Source organism: Pygoscelis adeliae, unplaced genomic scaffold, assembly GCF_000699105.1.
Source record: "Pygoscelis adeliae isolate BGI_AS28 unplaced genomic scaffold, ASM69910v1 Scaffold15, whole genome shotgun sequence".
Lineage (NCBI taxonomy): Eukaryota > Metazoa > Chordata > Aves > Sphenisciformes > Spheniscidae > Pygoscelis > Pygoscelis adeliae.
The window spans coordinates 372,881-398,612 of record NW_008824988.1 but is presented as its reverse complement, the minus strand read 5'-3'; the positions used below and the strand labels follow the sequence as shown (position 1 = coordinate 398,612).

Here is a 25,732-nt window from a genome sequence, read left to right as displayed (position 1 = left end):
GTTTTCCCAGACGTGTGTTTTTCTCAGTGATTTCAGCATTTTGTAGTATAAAGTTGATAAAGATTAGAGGGACAAAGATTATAGCCACAGAGAGATAAGATAAATGGTCTTTGTGCCAGGAATGTCATGGGGAGTTGGAGAAGAGATGATTTGCCTGTCCTGTTGTTATTTGCTACCTGTGTTTTTGTGGCACTTAGGACTCACATCTGAAACTCCCCTTTGATGAAAAGAGGCTTCACAGGATTTCTAAGCCTGCCTCCAAAAAGCTGAGGTATAAATCAAACAGGGTAAAAAAATGGAGAAAAGCAGAATCCGGGTTGTTCATGGAGGAGATAGTGTCAATATTGGTGGGCAATTTCCACCAAATAAGCTATTTGCCAAAATAAGTGGTTTTGTTTGACCAGGGCTGGTAGCAAAATGGGGTGAAACTCAGCATATAGATTCATCTGAAAAAAAATGAAGTCGAAATGGTGCCAACGCCATTTCAACTAAATGCTCAATCCATTGCAGCACCATTCAGTTCCTTCAGAGAACTGAACACTTTCCCTGTCCCCACCATAATCCAGAAAACAGCCTTTCCCACCTGACCATACGGGATTTTGGGGTGGGAATCTCTTCTATTTTGTATAATAAAGTAAGGCATTGAGTGTGACAAAGATGAAAAAAGAGATGCCCCATCTCCAAATGCTTTAACCGACCAGATATATTGTTGAGAGAGCTCTGTCCTGCTGTCAGAAGCAGGAGGTTAGAGTAACACAGCAGGGTTATTCACCTTGTACTAAAACCACCTGTTACAGAAAAATTAAGTAATTTCTACTCCCACTGCCTCTCTAAAGGTGTAGTTTAGAAATTCAAAATCTGGAAGTAGAACATGTAGGGCAGATAAAGCCCTGTCAGACACCAGGAGGAGAAGGGAAACATTTCCAGAGACACTTAGTGGCTTACTCAGAGCTATTAAGAGAACAAGCATTTAATTTTTGTTATGTATTTCATTTTCTGTTTTTTTTGAGGTAGGTACTTTCTATCATGTGTCTCTAATATGAATGACAACGACACCCCAAACCGGTTGAAACTCACTGTTACACTAATATAATTTAATAATAAATGAAGATCTTGGTATCTTAAACTCTAAATTTCAACCCCTTTTCTGTTATCTCAGACTACTCCTTAAAATTTCCATTTAGATAAGAACTTTTCCCCAGACTTCATTTCTCTGAATGGACCATTAGCTCCTAACAGAAATGTTGGTTCTCAGTAGAAGTATTTTCAGAGCCAGATGTTTTTGGCAATCCATTGCTTTGGTTCAAACAATCATTTAAAAAATAGTAGTGGTATTTTACCTTAAACAGGAAGATTTAAGTTTTGGGCTGATGATTTTTAACATCCCTTTTCATAGGGATGAATCAAAATTCATTAAATCTAATAGGCTTCTCAACTGTTTCTCAGCTAGAAAATCACTATAGAGGATATTTGTACCCGTAGCTTTGTGGGACCCTTGCAGGTGGGACCCTGCTGACCCACATAAAGCATCTACAGGATTTCAGTTCACCTCTGAGGCTCAGAAAAGGGCTTTAGTATTAACATAGTCTATCTGGGTTTTCAGTACAAGGGTGACCAATTATTAGTTCCCACATCTTTATTAAACTCTGCCCCTTCTGCCTTTGTTGCATAATGGAGTTTACCTTGAAGGCATCTCAAGTCGGTGTTTAAAAGACAGCGCTGCATACCCTGCTACCTCTCCAAAAACAGATCTGACCAGTCAGCTTCCATTTCCAGACTCCGCTGAAACCCATACTCTGCAACAACTTCTCTTTGAACATCACTTGATGAGGCACTGTGGTTTTCTGCAGTTTGACTCATTTTCAAGGCAAAGTCTTCCAGAAGGCAGAATTAGACTGTTAGGTCTTAGAAATGCTAACTATTATGTGGACAGTTAATAAGCAATTCCATGTGTTTAATTAACTGCACTGTTTGTGTACAGGGGAAACCCACATGCTGTACACGCAGACAAAAGCAATAGCAGACGCTCACAGGCTCATTTGGCAATATATTTTTCACATTTTTTGTTTGCTAAGCTCAATCCACTTCTCAGATATATTTCTGTCATTGAAATCAATGGAATTTGGGGAGGAATATTTTGGGACAGAGGCGGGACCTATGTGGTTAGTTTTGGGATGGAAAGTTTGGAAGGTGATAACACATGTATGTAGGAAGCCCTGGATGAAAGCTGGACACAATGGGTCGGTCCATGTGAACGCAGTGACTAGTGTAGCGAGAGCAGGAGAGCTGGGCTGCAGCAACTAGGGCTGCCAACTCCAGGGCCCAAGCAACATCATGGGATACTTATGTCACTTTGGAAGTGGGTGAATGCCGCCAGGCCACATCCTTTCTCTTTTGCAACCTTACTGGTAGTGCTGGCAGGATCCTGGAAAGCTTGGGAGCGTAAACAGTCACATTCTGACTTGACATAACGTAACATATATGGGAAGTGGCAGCCATGTCTTCACTTTTCATTCAATTACTGTATGTGCTTTCCACTTCACTGATTTTTTTTCCTTTTTGTTTGTTTGTTTAAATAACTACATATTTTGATGGCTAAAGCTAGCGATGATTGCAGGATCAAAGGGCTCACTTCGGTTCTGTCTGTAAACGTATTTTATTTGCCTGCAATAGATTGAGTAGCTGGGGCAGAAAGTAGCATATCGTTTTGGACCTGATCTCCGTTTTGCTCCAGTTCTCATCAGAAGAATGATAAACACCAAGGCTTCAGTGTACATTACATATCGTTCTCATCCCATTTGTTTCGGTCGTTCCTGAAGCTCATGAGAAAACAAATATGAACCCCCTGCCCATCAAACCATTAGAAAAGGGGCACCATAAACCCTAGGCTACGTGACAGTTACCTGTACAATGATTTCCAATGAAAATTAGCTGTGGCCACTACACCATGGTTTATGCATGCACGTGTGAGAGAAAACAAAGGTTCAATGTCAGGCCATTCTGGATATAAAGAAGCCACTCAGACATGGTCATATATATTTTTTTTTTTTCTCTCCCCCCTCCCCACCAGTGGAAGAAAAACTTCCATGGCAGAGAATATTCTGGCCAAAGATGCTTACATGTGAGGTAGCAGCTTGAGTATACCTCCCAATGAAATAACATTTAATAACCAAGAGAGGTGTGGGGGTGAAAATTTGGTTTCTGCCAGGCCTATGCTAGAAAATGTTTAATAGTATAGTTATGCTGTCAAAAGTGGTTTTGGCTGTTTTTACTGATTCCAGAACCCTGAGTATAATCTATACCAGCAAAACCACTTCTTCTGCCAACTCTGTGTCCACATTAGGGCTGTTGCCAGTATCAAACGTCGCCAAAAATCACATTCCTAAGGGACATTACTTATACTAACAACAGTTTCTAATACAAAGCAGGCTTTACAAACACTCCACCCAGGCAGGCAAAACCACCTTTCCTGATGAATAGTGAACCAAAGCAATCAGAAAGCATTTACCTGGTTTCTGAAGGGCAGGACACATTTCTGTGCAACGTTAAACATCAGAAAAACAACTCTTAAAGCATGTTGTATCCTCAGCGGGCTATCTCTTAGACTTTAGTCAAGGTGAAGACTTCGTTTAAAAAAACTCTGTGGCATCGCATTTTAATGAACACATAGAACCTGTGGCAACAGTACCACCGTATGGGAAACTGCAGCCAAAGTCTGCAGCAAAAATATGTACTGAAACTGCTGCAGGCAATAGACCAAACCGAAACAACACTATGCAGCATGGAAGTTAGTAAGGAAGATGTTATACTGAGCAGCAGAATCTATATCTGTATTTACTATATCTGCTTGCACTCTGGGAAAAAAAAAAAAAATTGGAATCAGTTCTCCATGGTGAGCTGGACCAAGAACTGAAATTTGTTTAAAAAAAAAAAGGGGAAAATAATACCACCCAGAAAGTCCTAGTGAAAATACGGTTGTTATGATTTGCGTATATCAACAACTCAAGGAAAATCATTGGTTTCCTCTAATATTTATCTTAGTGAAGGAATAAATATACCATGCCCTTATGCTGATTGAACATTAAATTATTTTAAAAAGAGAGATTTTTTTTTTCTTATGAAGAGAAAACTTTAAAGAGGATTATCCAATCAAAACATTAATATTAATAGGTAGCTGGCAAATTGGACTGAAGAATATTAGGGCAGGAACTTTCCTGAATGGTGAGCATATGGTTGCCAAAAGGGACTTGGAGGAAGGGCTCTGAAAGTGGTAGAGAAAGAGCTCTTTCTCTCTTGAAATAGCAAGTGGGTTGGAACTTGTGCCCTAGGGAGGGACTCACAAGATGTCTTTTGTACCATGAAAACATTTGTGTTTCCTCTCTGTAACTAAAGCTGTTTAGCTTGGTTAGTTGCTACATTACTTTATACAAAGTGTGTTCATTAAACAAACAATTTCTTTTTGTGTTTATACCATTTTCACTCTGTTGCTAGCAAACCTCTCTCTCCCACAGCCGAATCTGCTGTGCTCTGCAGGGAAGGTTCACTTACTCCATTCCCACAGAGAAAAGGCACTAGGTGACCTCAAAAGAAGGAAAACAAATTTGGCTTGAACATGCAAGCCTACCACCTCGGTCAATAAGGCACAGGCAAAGACCACCATGGCCCAAGCAGTGTTTTGCAGAGACCCGTCCTGGAGAAGCGCTTGCAGTGATGCCTCCAGATCCGAGGCAGAAGCAGTAGTAGACGGCAGAGCCACGTAGCACTTACTTCTGTAGAATTAGACTGGGCAAAAGAATAGCATCTTTCAGGTTAGGAAAACCCTATTTTTGTCCTAGTTCCTCATTAAATCCCATGGACTTGTTAAGATGGATCACTTCACTTACATTGAATGTCACCAAGGAAAATGTTCCGTGTGACAGTAAAAAAAAATCTGCAGGCGGGAGTGACAAGGCAAAAGAACAGGGTCCAGGCCAAAAAGTTCATGTCTTAAGGAGTAATGAGCAGCGTGGCAAGAAAAATACTGTTCCATCTCAGAAGATTTTCTTATATTGTGTTTCTAGAAAGGATTAGCAGGTTGTACTCAGCCACACTTGGGTAGAAAAAAACTGATTACTAGAGATGAAGCAAATTAGATTTTTTTGTTGTTTTTAGCCTGATTTCCTCAGGAAACAAGGTCTATACAATCATGCTGTGTCTGTCTAAAAGTCCAACTGATCCTCCTCACCACCAGTTTGTGAATCCATTATCCAGTTCAGCTCAGTTCAGTTCAATGCAGGGACAGACATCTCAGATTTGGTAGAATGCTGCAAGTTTCTTGAAAAGGCTCATCCAGATAAAAGAGAAAGTTAAGGATCTCTGTGAAGAAAAGGTTACTATATTATTAGACCTCAGAGAATCACACAGAAAACAACAAATGAAAGAGGGACTGTTATGAAAACACAAAATCCAGAGAAGGTTTCAGGGCTTGTCCTTTTTTAACAGTTAAAAATCCAGTTCAAAACACAAATTCACCAGAAATTCAGCTGCAGAAGCTCCTCTTGCTCATAGGGATACCTTTTTTTTTTTTTTCTTTTGGTTAGTCAATGTCCATACAGGAAAAAAGAAGATATTTATGTGCATTTATACAACATAGACATAAAGAATCAGAATCTGATCTCATTGTAGATCCCAAGCAGCTCTGCTGAATTAAGTAGTAGGTGGCTAGCTTTGACCATATAGGTTGTCAACATGGACCAGTTTTTCAGCAACAAGTATATTGAGAACTTGAAAATCTGGCCACAGGTGCCTCACTGTGAGTCAGGAGATACAAGATGCTTTTGAAAGTTAAGCCTTTGTTTAGGTGCCTATATGGAAAGCAGGCTCTACTGAAAATCAGATTTGAACTACCAGGCTAAGACCTGGAAAATGTATTCTAGCACCATTACAAACTTAAAACTGATTGTCTCCATGTTAGATAGGGGTTGAACACTGGCATAAATAACAGGAGTTTCACGTTCTTCATGCCATTTAAAACTGAAAGTAAGTATTTATTAGCTGTGGTTTCTTCCTTTTACTTCAGATTGATAAAAATGCAATTTTGGAGAGGCTCAAACACATTAAAACTTTTCTGTCATACCTTCTTACCAACTTGAATAATTATTTCCTAAATTATCAATTACAGCATAATTACAACTTTTTACCTATAAACCAAATATTCATCCCTTTATCACAATTATACCTCCACTAATATAGGAGCTAATAAGCCCTGAAAACTTAGGGCCACAAATTCAGTGCTTTCTTCATTGTAAAGAGAGGGCTTGTTTTTTTTTTCCTCCAGTCGAGAACATTTCTTCAGGTTAGTAGAAAACATTTCTCCTATTTTAGGTTTAATAATGCCTTAGCCTGCGTTGAATGATAAACCCAAGTGTAACTGATTTGTTGAACTGTGACCTAAAAAGTAGCTAAATAGCAAGTCAGCAGTGAAGCTGTGAACGGAGCTAAAGGCTGACTTCTAGTCCCTTCTCGCAGTCACCTGGCACCCTTAATCACAGCACGTTGTTGCTCACTGTGACGTTTCCTTGAAATGTGGTCTATTACAGCAGTCCAGTACCTGAAGGGGGCCTACAAGAAAGCTGGAGACAGACTTTTTACAAGGGCATGTAGTGATAGGACAAGGGATAATGGCTTTAAATTGAAAGAGGGTAGATTTAGATTAGATATAAGGAAGAAACTCTTCACTATGAGGGTGGTGAGGCACAGGAACAGGTTGCCCAGAGAAGCTGTGGACGCCCCATCCCTGGAAACATTCAAGGCCAGGTTGGACAGGGCTTTGAGCAACCTGGTCTAGTGGAAGGTGTCCCTGCCAATGGCAGGAGGGTTGGAACTAGATGATCTTTAAGTTACCTTCCAACCCAAACCATTCTATGATTGATTCTATGACTACAATAAGCCAGATGACTGTATGTTTCTGCAATAACTGAAGCAATAGTCTAGGTCTACTACATTTTTGACCTATCATACCCCATACTTTGTGTCTAATACCTTAAGTATTCATTAGTCATATCTACTGTGTGGTATATCAGATAAAGAAATGTAAAGATTTCCTTTCAAATGTTGTGTACAACTAGAAATAGGAGTCAGGGTGTGGATAGTGGCTGTAGCATGAAAAACAGTATGTGCAAATCTATCATAGAATTGTATGAAAGACTCAAACTGATCAGGTTTTATTCATCAATTACTTATACATCATTTTTGTAGATTAAAAATGTACAGCTTTTCATCGCATTTTTCATCTATTTTCCTTAGATAATTTGACCATATTTATTTTTATAGCGACTCTAATCAGTTAAGTTCTACTGTGCCTTTGTCACAGACTTGAGATAGAGAACTATGGATCTCACTTTCTGTGTACTCATTACCTGGAAAAAGGCACTGTTTCTCACTGTCAGGTACAGCAGGCAAGGGAAAAATCTTGTAACAATGCAAAGAACAAAAACTACCACTGATAAAGAAACTATTCAGCTATGTAATCACTCAGGTGTTCAATTAAGTTTCTGAGTCAGCAAAACATCAGATAATCTTGTTGATGCAATCCAGATGCATATTTAACTGTGTATTTTGATGTTTTGCTCTTTAGGAACAGCATTATCATACTTACATTGCATATGTATATGTTTTTTTCTGAGCTGGAATCTAAGCTCTGGAGTACATATCTCTCAGCTCCACAAGCAACCGATACTAACCAGACACTGCCACCATCCTGATAATACTGTCTCACCTTTTAATAACTCAAATGTAATTTTCCAAAAGCTCTACAAACACTCACCTGATCTGCAAAATGCTATTTCTGGAACTGAAATCTTTTTTCTATAACAAGAAATTTCTGGTGCACTATGAGCGCATCACCCATCCTCCTAATGCAGACTGACCCCACTCCTTTCAGAAAAGGCCTGGCTTTATCATCCTTGCAAGGGAAACACAGGACCTGGCTTTAATTCCCAAGCGACCTCACATGGCCAATCTGAAGCACACATAATGGCCCTGAGACCTTCCTAGATGGCCTTTAACGTTGCCTACCAAAAGGAAAGATCATTTCTGGCTGCCTGAGGAGCAATAGGGCTGCAGCCCAAGAACATTTCAGCTGAAAAGCCACTCCCAGACCTGGCGAGCTCCGCGAATAGCTGCTGTCAGCTCTGGGCCCATGGTACTTTAAAAAGATCCCCTTATTCAGTAATACCACCAATTGCCTCTGATTACCATAATGACTGTAATTAATGCCTATGTTACCAGAGCCGTGTGCGTTTGTACAGCAGCCCTCACCAGCTGCCAGCACCCCCGGTCATTCTCCGCAGTGTACAAGGCAGGGGGAGCTGTGCACTCCCTGCATGTACCGACATTTTTTGCATTGAGGCTGCTAATAAAGGAATAATAGTAGTGCAAGAAGACAATATTCTGACCTCATTTTCTGTTAATATCATGATTCTCTTTGTTTTAAGTTTTCTTTTTTAAGGCTTTCAGAGGTTCCAACTAAAAATTATTTGCCAGCTTAGAGAAAACCTGCAAGGTGCAATAAATAGTATGATTTAAGTGCAGCATATGCTGAGAATGCAGTTATAAAAAAGAAATAATGCCAGATCTTCAGCTGCTATTAATCAGAACAACTCTGCTGAAGTGAAGGGAGTAATTCCAGTTTACATCTTCTGAGGATGTGATTCCTACATTTACCACCAAAGCTGTTAAACATGGAACATCGCTTCAGCACACTAGGTCCCTGTTAACTGAAAGCTGTGGAAATAGGATCATATTTGGTTTTGAGGCCTTTATGGACCTGTTCTGGAAGGCAGGTTCCTGCAATGCAGTGAATATTTTCAGTGCTGACTGGCTCAAGGGAATGCTCACTCAGAAATCGTGCAAGGTTCATTCCTGTTGCCTTCATTTTGAATGCAATGATTTATCTTTGTTGACACCTACAGGAGCAGGATAAGATCAAATAACAAACTGCTTTAAACTTCTTTAAATGACATGGGTGGTTTCAGGAAACCTTTTCCAGCAAAATAATACAACCGGCGCTTAACCTGGCATCTTCCAGTGTCATATACAATTCTCTTTGCCTTTTAAAACAAATGCAGTGAGGAAGCTGTGATTATTCAGGGGTGATGAAATTGCAGTTCTGCACCAAAGCTGATTGTGGTGTTAACAGCTGTGACTTCGCTGACTTCAGACAACTTTGAATTTAGACCAGCAGTGACACTGCCCTGTGGGTGGAAGTTCAAGCAGGAACAGCAAATAAAAAGGGCTGTAAAGCCATCTCAAAATGCAACAAAGAAAAACAGTTGCATTTCAGTAAACACACACACAAAAGTTAATCAGTCTATGAAGTAAGATGGTTTCAAATAGCAGTTTGGATCACAGAGGATCCATCAGGATTCCCTTTGCATGCATTTCTTGCTGAAGGCCAAGTTCAAAAACATACATTAAATTGGACAGTGATGCTGGCATGCTTCAGTAAAACTTCTAGACTGTAGTAATGCAAAAACACATAAGAAATGCTCATAAATACTTGCCTGTATAAAAACCTACATTTTTGCTTTCATATTATTAGCTACTTTTTTCACTGAGTTAGTTTACTGGCATTTTGGACTTCATTTCTATACAAAGAAATACTTTCTGGAATAGGGCCTCATTATCTCACTTTATTAAGAGTGGACAAATTTAGTCATAGTAGAATACTATTCATTAAAACATTAATCTTTTAAATATGAGAGAAAAGAACAACTTACAAATCTGAAAAAAAGTCCAGAGAGTGATCTTCCTGATGAGCGTCTTGAAATGAATTTTTCAGCAACATCTGCAAGCTGTAAGTCATCATTTTTTTCCTCTCATAAACATGTAAAATCATATACAAGTTCAGTCATGACTGTTAAATTGTGGATCAAAGCCACAGTTCGTTATAATGAAGGAGTACTTAAATACGCCCACAAGCAGTATTCATTATCAGTGCCACCAGGCCCGTTGTTACCGCCTTCACTGCTTTTGAAAACAGACGATATTGATGTTTGGTTGAACAAATATACATATTTCTGATCTGACTTTAACAATCCTGTTGTGAGCTGACACTGTCTCGCAACAGATATGACCTGTCAAGCCTCACACACTGAGAGGTCAAGGCTCACGCTCATGACTCCAGTCTCCTGCTCCCCTGTAGCTTGGGCCACATCTCATGCACTGGCCATGCAGTGCCTTCACTCTGGTTCCTTTACAGCTGTTTATTTGCTGACCAGCTGCACCTGGAGCATTTGTTTACAGAGTAGGGGAGTGTGCTGTGTTGCCCCATGTGGAAGGACTTCTTCCAGGACTCGTTTCTCTGGTAAAAACAGTGCTACTTCCATGCCAGCCCCTTTGACTCAGATCTCAACCTCACATCCCCCTTTCCACCATCCAGAATCTTCCTCATGCATTGAAGCAGAAGAATCCTGAAAGGAAAAGTACTGATAAAGTTGGAAAATCAGTCAATCATAGTTGCAATTAGAACCATTCATCCAAAGCACATCTGCATGCATGTTTCTATTAAGGTTGATATCATTATGAATTTCAAGATCTTATATAATTAGTGCCTCTTCCGTTCAAAGTTTGATTGAGTGCTGGACATTGGGAAATGTATTTATGAGCCAATGAAAAAGTCATAAAAAACTTTGATGAATTTGAGTTTCCAGTTTTATTTGTCAGCCACACTTTCTTTGGAACTTTCTTCTTCCTTGGAATCTCAAGCACCTCCAAGAATTTCTAACTTCACCTCTTTTTGGTGGATTTGTCCTAGAATATAACCCTTTGGCAAATCATTCCTGCCAAAATGTCTGTGGCAGTTCGGAAATTACACCCTTCACAGATTTTTATCCTTGTTTCCCTGCCAAGGATTCTGTAGCTAGAGCTCTTCAAGCATAACATATCAGGTGAGTGCTCCTCTTTGCATACATAATCTGAAACTGTACCATGAAAAACCTCCTACTGCAGCCCCATTCTGCCATTTGAATTGCAAGGTGCTAATCTTTGCTTAATATCTTATTTCTAGATTTCAGCAATGTGAGTAGACAGAAATAAGATTTGCCTTCTTTTGCTGCAACTTGTGCTGGAAAGACGGTCTACCCTTTTTGGAATTTTTCCATATAGTAGGAAAGAGGGTGACTTTTAAAACTCACAATACTTTGCAATCACTTCAAACAATCATTTTAAATTCTTTCTTTGCATGTCTCCCAGTTTTCCTATTGCAACATGTTCTAGTCAGTTCAGAAATTAAAACTAGTGCTCCTCCACACATATGCTATCCTTTTGGTCAAATTCCTTATGATGTCATCATTACTCTTCTTTATTTGGCCTGAAAAATAACACCTCCTTTGTGTCCCTTAAATTAAATTTGATAGTTTGGTAAACAACTACAGGGATATCACATACAATAGTAGTATTTTACAGTCTGAAGCCATGCCAAATTCCAAGCATGGGCATTGTAATGAGCAAACAGAACCCTTGCCAACTCCATTTTGCTACATATGGTACTAAGCTTTCCATAGTATTGGCAACCTTGCAGAAGTTTCCACGACAGTTGTTGAGCCTCAGGACTGAATAAAATATTGTAAGTTTACCATTTTAACTACTTCTCCACATTGAGTAATCTTGTGGACTCTATATGAACCTTCCATCATTATCCATGTATGCTCGAATAAAGTCAGTTGCTTTTTCTTGGGGAAATTTCCTGTTTCATCAACCATAATTGGATACTCTTTAAAAGAAACCATCACAAAAATAGCCCTCACAGACTTAAGATCCACAATTTCTGTTATCTCATTTTAAGTAACTGGAATTGTGCATTTGTTTTGACCCTTTTCCAGTTGTTGTAAAGTACCAGGATCACATCTGCTTGCAAAAAGCAGTTGAATCAAATTGCACTCGGCTTCTGAGACTGACTTCAGCTTATTCTGTACAGTGATCTTGTGGTGCAAATCTTTGTCTTGCAAGATGATGAATGCAACTTAGAACTTTGTTATCATTTGCCTTTTTCCTTCTTTCTCCTATGAATACTGAAAACTTACCAGGTCACTGGCATCCTTTGTGGTTTCTTGAAGAGTAAGAGCTCTGATGCCTCAAACTTTGTTTCTGATTAGGGGACCCAGGCTAAGTAAATGCTTCTGAGTAGTTAATCAGAAGTTATTCACAATTAAAAGCTGCATGTCCACACAAATGGAGTGCATTGTCACAGACTTCAAAATAGAAGCCCTGAAAATCTTCAAATTCCAGTGAGCAGAGGAAGGGTTTCATTTCCCAGAGTTGCACAGAAGAAAAGGCTTCAGTGGCCTCTCATGAAATGTTTCAGATGTTTTCCTGGGATCAGGTACTGTTTGTTCTTGTTTCAGGTGCTGACAAATATAGGCCATTACTACACCAAGAAAAAAAGTTCACTTTTTGTTAGAACTGGAATTCCATTTTTTAAATAAAGATTTTAAAATACATTTTTAAATATATTTCATCTTATTTTCAGAAAAATATTACACTTTCTCATTTATTTTGTTCAGTCATTACTTATTTCTTTTTTTTTTTTTTTAATATAGGACTCCTGACAAATGAAACTGTTTAGTTGAATTTGGGTTTACTTCTTAACTGTTCTTTATAAAGCAATCTGAGATACAGCAGAATAATGAATGGAAAGTTAGAAAGTTAGGTTCTTATTTGTCCAGAGAAGAAGTATCTTTTCCTGGTTCTGAGATAACTAGTTATAACCAGTATGTTAAAATAGAATTTTAATGAAAAAAGAAAAGGGAAAAAAAAAGTAAAAAAAAAAAGTTAAAAATATTTCCTGTAAATACCTTTTTTCCCTCAAAAAGTCTGGGAACTTCATAAAAAGTACCTTTATTTAAAACTATTTCAAATAACAAAAAGTAATTAAGCAGAGGTTTTGACTAAAAACTTTTGATCTTTTCTTCTATTTAAAAATCTTCCCAAAGTCACATATAGATTTTGCAAAAGAGTGATGGAGATTTTTTAATCATAGTCTAACCTCACCACAAGATCCACCTTTACCACAGTGCCTCATATAAAGTTCCCAAATGACATAGGCCAAACTTTCACTAAGTGTCAGCCTTGCTGTAATTGCCGCTTGCCCTCACTTTTTATTGTTTTTTGAAAGAGAGGAAACCAGGAAAAGAGCTGTGTCTGGTAAAAGAAACAACCTTACTATTTATTTACTTTTGGAGATGTCCTGCCAAATGCTTCAGGTTCATTTTCATGAGAAAGAGCAACATTACCGGAAGTGAAATATGTCTTTGTGGCTCTAAACATCAGCAAAATACTGATGAATCAGAGAGATAGAAGTACACTGCCAAATCATAATTTCAACAGAATATTTTTTTGTTTCTTTAACTGAATACTTTGTTAGAGATAAAACACTATTTTACCAAATCAGAGGACTAAGAAATGAACCATCCTTTCTTCATTCCGTCACCAGCAACACAGTGGCTCTAAACAGTAAAAAGCCAGGAGCCACATCTCAGGGTTTTTTGGTCTAAATAGAAAATCTGGTTACATCCATGAAGTACGAAAGGTATATTTTTCTCACTGTCCCTTTCCTTCCCCTTCTGATTTCTTTCTAAACTATCCTTTACTCAGTCAATGTCCACCATGAAGACCAGCAGTAGCCCACTTAGAAAACTTTACATTGTTCTATAAGTTCAGGAGTTAATAGAGGTTTAGGTTTTGATTTTGAGTATTTGGATGTTACTGCCATGTTTCTTAATAACATAAATGGTCATTTCAGCATGCATAATGACTTTATGTATACCTTAACAACTTTCTTAATATTATGATCTATTTTTTTTGCTGTTACTTTTCCTATAAAGACCTTATCCCAGTTAGTCATTGGTCATTGAATTCACAGCGGTACTGATAATTTTTATCATTACTTTAACCTCTGGAGCATGAAAGTTTTTAGCTATATGTTTAACTTGAAATGTTTGTATTTAATTGAAGTGTGCATTTACATGCTTTTCTGATGTCAGATATTTAAATAAAAAAAGTCTTTAAAATTCAGTTTCTACAGTAACACGCATTATTTTAAAAAATTATCTCTATTCTGTAACAGATGTCATATGGAAAGTTGAACAAAAAATGTGAAGTGATTTTTATCCACACCAACTTACTTTCAGATGATTTGAATCAAGATATCATTGAATGTGACCTGTATATAAACATTTGAAACCAGGGTTAACAGACATCTTGAAACAAAAAATACTCTAACATCTTTTACAAACGTTTCCATTGACGAAACACCCATGAGTCATATTTTAAAAGCTTTGCAATAAAAAAGCTGATATAACAGGGCTCTATTCCACACGCACACACAAAAACGGTTGGAAACTCACATTAGTTTGATAGTGGAATAATTCTATTCCAGAACACGTTCTTTCACCAGCTTTTTTTTTTTCCTATGGAAACAGCAGATCTTTCCTCATGAAATACAAGGCTGGAAACACAGTGTACTCAATCACCAGAAACGCATGTGCATTTTCATAGAGTCTCCTTGTAACAGGATAATACAATTAGAAATAAAAGCATATTTTGCTTTTATTTATATTTCAGTCAATGAACTCATATTTCAAATGCAGAATTTATGTTTATCATTAGATGTAGAATTAAATATTAGTGATGAGGAAAACAGAAGTGAGAAAGAAGTTTATAAAGCATTTTCTAAAAACTTAGAATTTTCAAAACCTAATGAAGCTTTGTTTTAGCTTACATAAAATTCTTTTAAAACTTGCATTCTGGTTCACTAATTAATATACTAAAAAAATGGAGTCAATCTATCACTGGCTTACATATTCCAACTAGACACAAAATTAAGCAAGCAGATGTAAATCAGGTGTGTTTGTGCCTTGCAGTGTTTGTTCCAGGAACAGAGCTTTTTAAGAGAGCAGCAGAGAGATGCTGCACACTACAATTGCTTGCAGGTGATGACCTTCAGAGTACTCAACAGGCCTGGCACCCGGCCACCTTTGATAAACCATGCAATTTGCTATGCAGATCTTTACTACTGAGGTACTGTCAGAAATAGTGCCAACAGACAAAAGTCCAGAAAGTGAGGAAAGTATTATATCAAAATATTTGCAAGGCATTCCTAAGCCTAACGAGAGCTATCAGAGAGGCCTGGGGTAGATCCTCCAGCACAAGTAAAGCTTAATGGTTCAAGTGCAATCTTTTTCAGAGAAATTATGTGGAGTGTTTTATCTGGGAGTGCAAAACAGATGATCACAACAGTCCCTTCTACCTTTATGATCTATGAAAAATGAAGGATCCCATAAACTCCAGAAGAGTATTTGAGACAAAGACAAGGCCAAGCCTGTGAAGAAGAGAATTTATAGAGCCAAGACTGGCCTAATAAACTACAGCAACAAAGAGCAGGCCAGGGATGGTTTGTACAGAGAAGACTGCTAACACAACAGAAGGGTTTGGGAGAAAGGGCTGAAGTAAATCAACTCTGGAATTTTTAATGGGATGGAAGATGTAGAAAGGCTTGGTTGGGGCCATGTGATAACTTTAAGTGAGTGAGATGCATCAAGAAAATGCTTGTTGTGGAGGCTTCTCTTGACAACACACTTTTCATGCAATGATTAACAGTAAGGCAGTTTTTTAAATTATTTTTTTCCTTTTCAAAAAGACCTGAGGACCCACTTTAAATCCCATCGGCTTAAGAGAACAATACACAGCTCTTACAAATGCTTGAAGGCTGATTTTTTTGCATCAGTATTGTCTTAAACATAATTTATCACTAGGCCCCTATAATATCATTCTTTACCAAACAGGGTGAATGCAGAAGGCACACAAGATTTCTGCACAAGTCGTGACATAGCCACGGGCAAAGCGTCGTGCTCTGGGGACTTGCAGCTGCGCTGGCTGGCTGAAGTAACCTCACCAGCTTCAGGAGCCAAAGATGCAGAGTCTCTCTTGCCATGGTACCCCTTCCCATCAAATGGAAATGATCCCTGGGTTTTGTAAATGACATCGCCCAATTATCCAACAGAAACGTTGCTAAACATCTTTAAGTTAGCAGAGTTTATGTGTCCTTTTGCTTCTTTTTCAATCATCGTCTTTGATGTTCAGACTGCACATGTTGTCTTAAGGGAGAAAGAAGAACTTTCTTCTTGTTCCAGAGCAGCTTTTCTGTGTTTTCTTTCGTAATACTGACTGAAGATAAAACTCACGAGTTCATACTTGATCGTTGCCAGATACACTGCAAAAAGATGCTAGTGTTGTTCCAGAAAGCCTACAAATATTTTGGGGATACCTGTTTCAGATCTGCATCTGCTCTGTTGTCTAATAATAATTATACTCCAGAAGAAACCCACAGAAAAGAGGGAGAGAATGAGGACACTTTTGGGGTTGCCTGAAATGCCCCTCACTGGAGGGGTTATAACAGGATCTTAAAGGAATCTGAGGCCTGTTAATCCCATCGGTCATCAGGATCTGGAAAGAAATTGCCTCCTGGAACAGAGGTAAAAATACTTTGAAATCATGTAACTATGCACAAAAAGAATCTCAGCTGCAACTTCTGAGCCCTTGATTTTGCAGCACACATTTTCAATGGAGCAGGGAATGGTAGAGAGGAATGGGCATGCAGACCACCTCTCTACGGTCTTAATTAGGTGGAGAGAATACAATTTTCTTGTGTTTGACGGGATATTTGCCAGGCCTCTGTGGGATGTTAATTATAGCACCTTTTCCTTGTTCTCACCTTCCTTGACTGTTGGGAGGAAATTATCACTTTCAGGCTACAAGTAAATGCTCAGGAAAATCGTTAAGGTGGCCTTAATGCATGTTTGGTTCCTTGTTATCCAGTAAGTCTGGCTGACTAAAGCTTTTTATTGCTGTTCTGAATAAATGACTGCTATCAATCTCCCAAGTTTCCCATGGAAAACCTCTTAGCACCAAAATTTGACTTGTGTATATATTTCAATGTTCAGTATGACTGAGTATTGGCCACCAGTGGTCCGCAGACCACAGTTCTGGAATCTGTGCTTTAAAATACTGACTAAATTAAACAGAACTGGAAAGCTTTGGAAGGTATCTCATCATTATTGGCAGTAAAAAAAAAGGTGTTTTTGTCCTGGTTTCGGCAGGGATAGAGTTAATTTCCTTCCTAGTAGCTGGTACAGTGCTGTGTTTTGGATTTAGGATGAGAATAATGTTGATAACACACCGACGTTTTAGTTGTTGCTAAGCAGTGCTTACACTAGCCAAGGACTTTTCAGCTTCCCATGCTCTACCGACTGAGAAGGCTGGAGGTGCACAAGAAGCCGGGAGGGGGCACAGCCAGGACAGCTGACCCAAACTGGCCACAGGGACATTCCATACCATGTGACGTCATGCTCAGTACATAAACTGGGGAAATCCGGTCGGGGCGGGGCCCACTGCTCGGGGACTGGCTGGGCATCGGTTGGTGGGTGGTGAGCAATTGCATTGTGCATCACTTGCTTTGTTTATTATTATTATTATTATTATTATTATTATTATTATTTTATTCTATTTCAATTATTAAACTGTTCTTATCTCAACCCATGAGTTTTCTCACTTCTACTCTTCCAATTCTCTCCCCCATCCCACTGGGTGTAGGAGGGGGAGTGAGCGAGTGGCTGTGTGGTGCTCCATTGCCAACTGAGGTTAAACCATGACAGGTTTTTTTTAAAAAAAGGCTTTCAGTGTGCTTTGTAGGGACAGTTTGTCACTTTGAAATAGAAAGTATTGGTCTTGGGAACTGATTGTAACAAGTTAGGTGTGCCATTAAAATGTCCCTTTTTCAGCATGGTTAACACTCGGAAACTTCTCCATTTACAGGAAAACAATTCCGCTCCTAGCCTTCTTTTGCAGTCTTTCATCAGAGGTGTCAGTGCCGAAAAAAGTCACAGTTGCCAGTCAGAGTTGTTACAGGTTTTGAAGGCAGATCTCTCACTGAAGTATAGTAATACTATTTTGTATGAGGGGGACTCTGTGTTATACTCCTTACTGTTTAAGGATCAGACCATGGATAAAGTAAACTTGCTATAAAACCGCTTTGAATAAGATTCTTACTTTCCTTTTCAAGACCCCATCAAAGGAGGTAATATAAAAAAGGGGGTTTCAAACATAAATTACATTCCAGCTTACTTTCATCATTGGGGTGCAAAACAACGCAGAGCTGCTTTACCTTGGAGAGAAGCTTTTGCTGCTCAAGCTCCCTGGCACGCAGAGGAGGAGCCGGCATTCCCAGCCGCCTGGCTGGCTCCTCAGCCTGCAACACGGGGCAAGGAGAAAAGTGCATTATAATCACAAGAGTACATATTGAATCATAGAATCATAGAATCATTAAGGTTGGAAAAGACCTCCAAGATCATCGAGTCCAACCATCAACCCAACACCACCATGCCTACTAAACCATGTCCCTAAGCGCCTCATCTACCCGTCTTTTAAATACTTCCAGGAATGGTGACTCAACCACTTCCCTGGGCAGCCTGTTCCAATGTTTAACCACTCTTTCAGTAAAGAAATTTTTCCTCACATCCAATCTAAACCTCCCCTGGCGCAACTTGAGGCCATTTCCTCTTGTCCTATCGCTTGTTACTTGGGAGAAGAGACCAACATCCACCTCACTACAACCTCCTTTCAGGTAGTTGTAGAGAGCGATGAGGTCTCCCCTGAGCCTCCTTTTCTCCAGGCTAAACAACCCCAGCTCCCTCAGCTGCTCCTCATAAGACTTGTTCTCCAGACCCCTCACCAGCCTCGTTGCCCTTCTCTGGACACGCTCCAACATATCAGTAATAGTTTACAGTCATGCCTACCTAATGTGGGTCTGTCAACGAAATGTATAATTCGCAGGCTGCCCCTCCAAAGCACAGTCTGGATATAAAATGAAAGTGAAAGTTGCCACAGTCATTTGTACACTGCAGAGCACATTGTACAACCACCACTACTCCTTTAGCTCAGCAGGTTCAAAAGTGATAATAATCTCTCACAGGATTTAAAGGACCATGCTTTATAACCAAATCACAGTTATACATTTAGAAATATAATGTTGTATATGGGGAATTTTATTAGGTTGAAGAAGAAGAGAAAGTGAATATGCTATTCACCTGGTGAATTAATGTTTGCCATATAGGTAATGTGCAGAATATCAAAGACTCTGTTGTGTAATTTTTAGCCCTAGAAATAGTAATAACCAAGAGATTACAGGCTCTCTGCACATTAAATTTTGTACTTTGGCCCATCATCAGTACATCAGCATCTCATACAAGAAATGGACTGATATAATCCTTTTTATTTTTTTCCATTTTGGGTTATAGAAAGCTTTGATTTCTCTAACAGGTAGAGAAAAACAAAGGTAGTTAATAATGGTGTCATTCTGGACGTGAGAAGGAGACTTTGTCAAATAAAAGGCTGGTGGTAGTTCTGCATATATCTCATTTAGCCAGCCTCCTAGTAAGAATGCACAGGATTTACACAATTTTTTAAATGATCTGTATTCCCTGGAATAATACAAAATTCTGAATAGTTCATAAGATTATTGTAAAAGTTCTTCTAGTGTAGTTTTACGCCTAAGCTTTTGCATTTGCAAAACCTTGAATTCAGCATTTGTGTTTGTTGTTTCCTATGTTTGATTTGAATTTAAGAAAGAAAAAATGCAAAGTCTGTTTTTCTTTGTTGGGAACAGACTCAAACCCATACATATGAAAAACAGCGGGTCTAAGACCTGAGGAAGCTTTGGGATGGGGATGCTTTGAAAAACTGATCTTTAGGCTAGTGACTTGTCAAATTCTCAGAAAGGGGTTAGGAAAAATCCAGGTAGAGAACTCAGTTTATTCAGAGGAAAAGGTGCAATTCAAATACATGAGTGACAACCTACAATAAAGAATGCTTGGAAGAGTGATTGCACCCTGTAGCATGCATTTACGTGGCAGAATAAAAAGCGCTCATACATTTCTGAGGACCAGCACAAGGAGTGAAACATTGAAGTACACTTGTATGTGAACAGTCCTGCAAAATACTGCGTACTTTCAATTCTCAAAAAAAATTAGTGGGAACAGAATGCAGGTTCGAACCTTTATACAACTAACACCTTTTTTCTAAAGGATGATTCATTTTTCTTTTTTTTCCTTTTCCCTAAGGGCATTTCAGTAATCTCTTCTAGCAGTATATTACCTAGCATATTATACAATGTGTGGAGGGCACTAGCCTGCAATCTGAGACCTTACTTTGCTCCAGATTTCCCATATGACCTTGAACAAGTCAGATTTTTTTTTTTTAAGAAACTAAAACATTTTTAAGATCAGACCTTAATCTCCCATCTCTATCTTCTCTACCATTTTTTGGCTTGTAAAGTGGAAATAACAAGACTTTTCTACCTTACAGATTATAAGAAAAAATAAATTAAAAAATTTAATGCAGTCAGATACTGAAGGGTTTTTTTATAAGACTGTTAATGAAGCATTATACATGTAGTCTGCATATTTATTCCTACTGGGAATGAAACAGATTTTATGGAACATTACCATAGGATCAAGTTTTGCCACATACATGGGAACTGATATGAATAACGTTTCTTTTCCCAAAATGCTGAAAGTTGTACAAAATAATTTCTTCTGGTACACCAAGGTTGAGTGAGCTTCAGAAAGTCCACTGTTCTGGATAACATCACTAAAATAAAGGGTCCTTCGTGGCTTATGTAGAATACATATTTTCAGGGGAGTTTTATTGGCTCTTAATGGCTTCCTGCTGGGGAAAAAATGATGAAATTATACAAACTATAATTACAGACTTGTCAGTCTCTGTCTTTGAAAGCAAGACACTGCCCATAAATTGAGTTAAGATACTAACTTGGAATTTAATATATGATAACCACTAAAAAATTAGGCTACTTTTAATTGTCACGACAAACCTGTTTAATCAGATCACTTTGAAAGGTCTAAAATACAATATAGGTCATTGTAAATGGAAGATTGAGAATACACATGCAGACATGAAAGAGTTCATATAGCTCCCTGTTATCATGGTCCCAACAGATCAAAGTATTTTCTGCGAGACAGGCTATGGAAAACAGACATTTTGGGTGTGTGCAACTGGGAGTGATTTTCTTCTCGAATTAATATATGTGTGGAAAAGTAAAAACTATGCAGACTTTCACATACTTAGACATGAATATACAAAATTACACATAGGTATGTGCGTCCAGTTTATATAGATTGAGAAAAGCTTAAAAAAAAAAACCAAACACCAAAAACAACTATGAAAGATTAAAAAATGACAGGCAAATTAAGAAGATTTAATTTCACAATTCTGGGAAAATGAGCTATGGCTTATTATTTTGAGGGCTTGAGTCTGACAGTAATGACTCTGTAATAGAAACAACATCAGTAGTTCTCTGTTTCTTGGCGTATTACCTAGGACAGAATAATTCTGGAATCTGCAGTTTGTGGCAGCATTTTCTCGTTTTTATTTAGCATAAATTTAGAATTCATTTAGAGTTTATACACTGAAATAACAGGGCCATATACACATGCACAAACGTATGACATATGCATGTATGTATGTAACACTTAACTCGGCAAGTGGAAAATGCGCTGCAATTAATCCCTTGCTTCATAACTGTGAGCCATACCATAGGTTGTTTATTCATTTTTCTTGGTGACTGTGATAAAGGACACACATGTTCTTGCCCTAAAAGTCCATCCCTGAATGGTAAAAGGGTAATTACTGCCCATCAGAAATAAGGATTTCTGATTCTAGTAACACAAAACGCATACTCTTACATATACACACACCACTTCAGCACCTCACCAGTATCATATGAGAAAATAAAATCCTGTTGTACCTCTCAAATTGTCAATCCTTTAACTCCAGACAGTGGCTTTAAGTCTCTAATATGGAAATCTCTGATGCGTCTTTATCAAATACAGGGTTTCTGTATTTCATAAGCCTGGTTTTCCATGCATGAAATAAACTGCAAAACATAATGGCAGGCACCAATTTATTGAACAGGTGCAGGTGAGGAAGAACAATCTAGAACAATCAACAGAATAAAAACATTAGCAGAACGACCTATCATGGTATGAACATTCAGCTGCATGATTAGTCATTAGAGTTTAAAACACCTACTCAGGAATGAAGAATCATATTCTTTTATTCTGAAGTATATCTTCAATGAGGAAAACAAAATGGTAGCTCTGTTTAGGCTGTAAGGAATATTCACGCCGGTATATCAAAGAGAATTTCCTCTAATGTGTTCTGATGTAGAAGATAAATATCTAGAAGACTAGCTTAAATTTGAAACTCCTTATGATTTGTCCAGGGGTGATTTCATTTGCAAATGACTATGGAAGGGTACATAGTGGAAGCAGGGTGGTAAGATTAAGCAAGGAAAGAGCAGAGGAGGCCTCTGACAACATGTGCATGGGAGCTGAAGACAAGCTTATTGTGATGAGTTTTTCTGTGAAGAAATGAGAGCTTGTACTGAAGCATCACTTTCTGTTTCTTCAAACATGCCTTGACAAAGAAATTATATTATATATTATTATATTAATTGTATACTGCATGCTACTGTCATCCACTCTGTCTCCCAAAACCTAGAACTTCATTTTCTCACACGGCAGACAACTTTTGGTCACCTTGGTCACACACTGTATTCTTCCATCACAACCATTTCTTGGGCAACCTGGGAATAGTAAAGCTATCGGAGATGCAGAGAGAACAGAACCTGTAGTGAGAGGAAGAATGTACAAGACATTTGAGGTGTTTCCCAATGGGAAAAATGAGAGGTGGAAGGATGAAAGTCACCAAAATACAGAGAAACTCTAGGGCTAAGCAGAAGCAACCTCACAGTCAGCTTTCCTACATACTTGACATTTTGTTTCATATTTGATGCTTTTTTCTGTCTCATATTTTCCATTAATTATAATTTTAATTTGTGTCACACTGTGCCTTTTTAATCAGTTGACTCAATGGAGAGATCCATTTACCTCTGATTTCAACCTTTCTAACCTTTCAACCTCTCTAACCAGAAGAAATAAGTTAATTATGCAAAACGTGAAATATTGAAAAGGTCACAAAAACCTACAGAAAAGTGAGATGTAAATTATACATCTTGGGACAGATGTGTATGCATGTCAATCTATCTGTATTCACTCAAATGCCAAGCCTATCTTAGCCTTCTTCAGGCATGCCCTTTACAGACTTCCACGTCACCCTTCAGCTAAGTTCTTCAGCTCTTTTCTGGTCGTTGCTACTTCCAGTTTCCTTTGCGCCAGTCTGACTTCAGCCTTTTTCTAGATTACACAGTAGGCCATGCAATAGGGAAGAAACCACAGCATAAAGCTGCTAGAGAGGGATGTGAAATCTGGAAAGGATCCTCTGCAAGTGGGGCAACAGAAAAGGCACGAAAGATGCCCCCATGCTGTGCTGCGTGGGAAAGCAGGGACAGAGATGAAGGCACGGGTCTACCACCGAGGATGTGAGGCATAACAGGTCTGCCCTGTCCTGTGTCTGCCATGGGTTCTCCCTTCTTGGCTTCTGGTTCAGCTTTGTCAGATGGGGAGTGCCACCTACTGGGTGACCTTCTGAAAGTAAGTCATTAGCTTATGATTTAAGATAATAGTAACAGGAACTTACACAGAGCAAAAACACAGCAAAGGCCTAAAATTAATGAAACGGCTAATCAGACTCTGTGAGAAGGACAAATTGCACTTAAAGTGGCTCCCCTACAGTTTCATGACCAGCTTGCTGCCACTTTTAGTAATTCTTTTCTGGCGTGCTTGTCAAAAATCCATAAATCTGATCATAACTTGCCCTCTTTACATGTAATGAAGCTTTTCAACAGCCGGCATGCAGAAACTACCTGCCTGCTAAATCTCTCACAGATCTTAGGGTTTGATTCTAAGGTGCAATACTGTTGTATTTATACACAAAGGAAAAGAAAGAGCTGTCAGCTCTTGACAAGTCTTACACCTACACATATCAAAGTCAATAACAAAATATTCTGAGTCCTCCTGGAGATCCTGAAGGAATTTTCTATGGTTCACTCAGTGTAACTGTGAATAACCAATGGATGAGATGGATCAAAATTTTCCAAGCACTGTATTTTAAATGCGTACACATATCACTCTGCTAATCCTGACTCCAGGATTCCTAAAATGCCTTAGAAAGCTGGCCTAAGGAAGTTTAAAGAATAATTTTATGCATAGAGAGTGTTGCAAACTGATATAGAAACTGTGTTTCTATTACTTTCCCTGTTATGGGAAGGTGTTCTAAACTAAGGTGAAGGTATAAAAATGTGGTTCTTTATAATCAGATTTGGGCGGGTGTGACACTTCAGGTACAGCACATCATCTGCCTAAGAGAAGAACTATGATTTCCAAACAAGAATATTATGCTTGGTTAGTTGATAAAAGAAGTTCACATTACACATGATATCTCCACCTTTACCTGCAGTTATTTAGAAAAAAACAAAACAAAACACCAAAAATACATAATACTGAAAAGAAAAAGGAAAAATTGAAGATGGAGCTGAACTAAATGAGTGATAAAACCCCAGAGGTTCAATGCCTGATGATAGATCTCAATGGGCTGCCCAGGAAAATGCAGCAAGGTCTGTAGTGAATGTCTTGGCTTCAGAACCAGACAGGAGGCTGCCCAGAGAAAGTCAATCAGGATCCAGCGCCTGACTATTGCCGAAATACACATTGGAAAGGTGGAGGTGAGCACTTAATTAAACGCAACCACAGTGCCATCATTTCCCAAACTGACTACCTCTTGATAAGAGAAAATGGTCTAAAACATGGTAAAGCGATCCTGTGAGAGCTGACTGGAGTACGTTAATCAACTTCTGTGTGAAAAGGCTAGCAAAGGACACAATGCGACTGCAGCAAAGCATAAAGCAGTAGAAAAATCACACATACCAGCATTAGTTTAGGTTTTTAAGATGATGGTCAATGACCAAACAACACAAAGGTTTTAGTTCAGTGGCCATCTGTGGCCAAATAAAAGAAGGAGAATGTCTTGTTGAGGGGATTTCAAAGGGACTACCTAGGAGAAGATGGAGTGGAATTGAGAAGGTGGAGCCAGGCTGTTCATAGCAATGCGTGGGGGGAAGATGAGAGGCAATGTGTGTAAATTGAAACAAGAAAAGTTCAGACTAGATATAAGGAAAAACTTTCACCACAAGGACAGGCAGGCAGTTGAAACAGGTTGCTTGATTATGAGGAGGGTGTGTTGTCTCCATCTTTTGTTTTCAAGACCACGATAAAGCCCAGAGCAACCTGGTCTGCCCTCATAGCTGCTGTGAGCAGGAAGTTGGACGAGATGTCTGCTGAGGTTTCTTTCCAGCAGAATTTTCTGCGAGTCTATGATTATATTATACTGTGAAAGTAAATAACTGAAAAATTACTTAGGCTGATAGAAATCTACATGAGAAGAAAATGGTTTAAAAATTGGTTGGCAGAAGAAGAACTATATGTTATGATGAGAAAAACAAAAAGAGCCCAGTAAAATTCAATTATGTAAAGATCATATGAGCATTCAAATACCTCTTCTGACGTGTAAAGATCACGCAAGAATTGAAATACCTCAGCTGATGGGCAATGACTGTGAATAACAATGTTGGTTTAAATGTTAGTGGTCAGGATGAATAGAATGAGAAGTTGGAAAATCCCCACAACAGGAATATGCTAAATAACCTACAATGTCAAGTGAACTA

The 25,732-nt window shown here is 38.6% G+C and overlaps 1 protein-coding gene across 1 annotated transcript in view; it reads right to left on the bottom strand.

Moving 5' to 3' along the window:
• MACC1 (metastasis associated in colon cancer 1) overlaps positions 1–25,732 on the bottom strand; it is a 95,198-nt gene that overhangs the window by 33,455 nt on the left and 36,011 nt on the right. Inside the window, exon 2 of the mRNA XM_009326114.1 lies at positions 18,160–18,283. Within this exon, the coding sequence (XP_009324389.1) occupies positions 18,160–18,283 (124 nt within the window). The remainder of the gene's footprint in view (positions 1–18,159; positions 18,284–25,732) is intronic.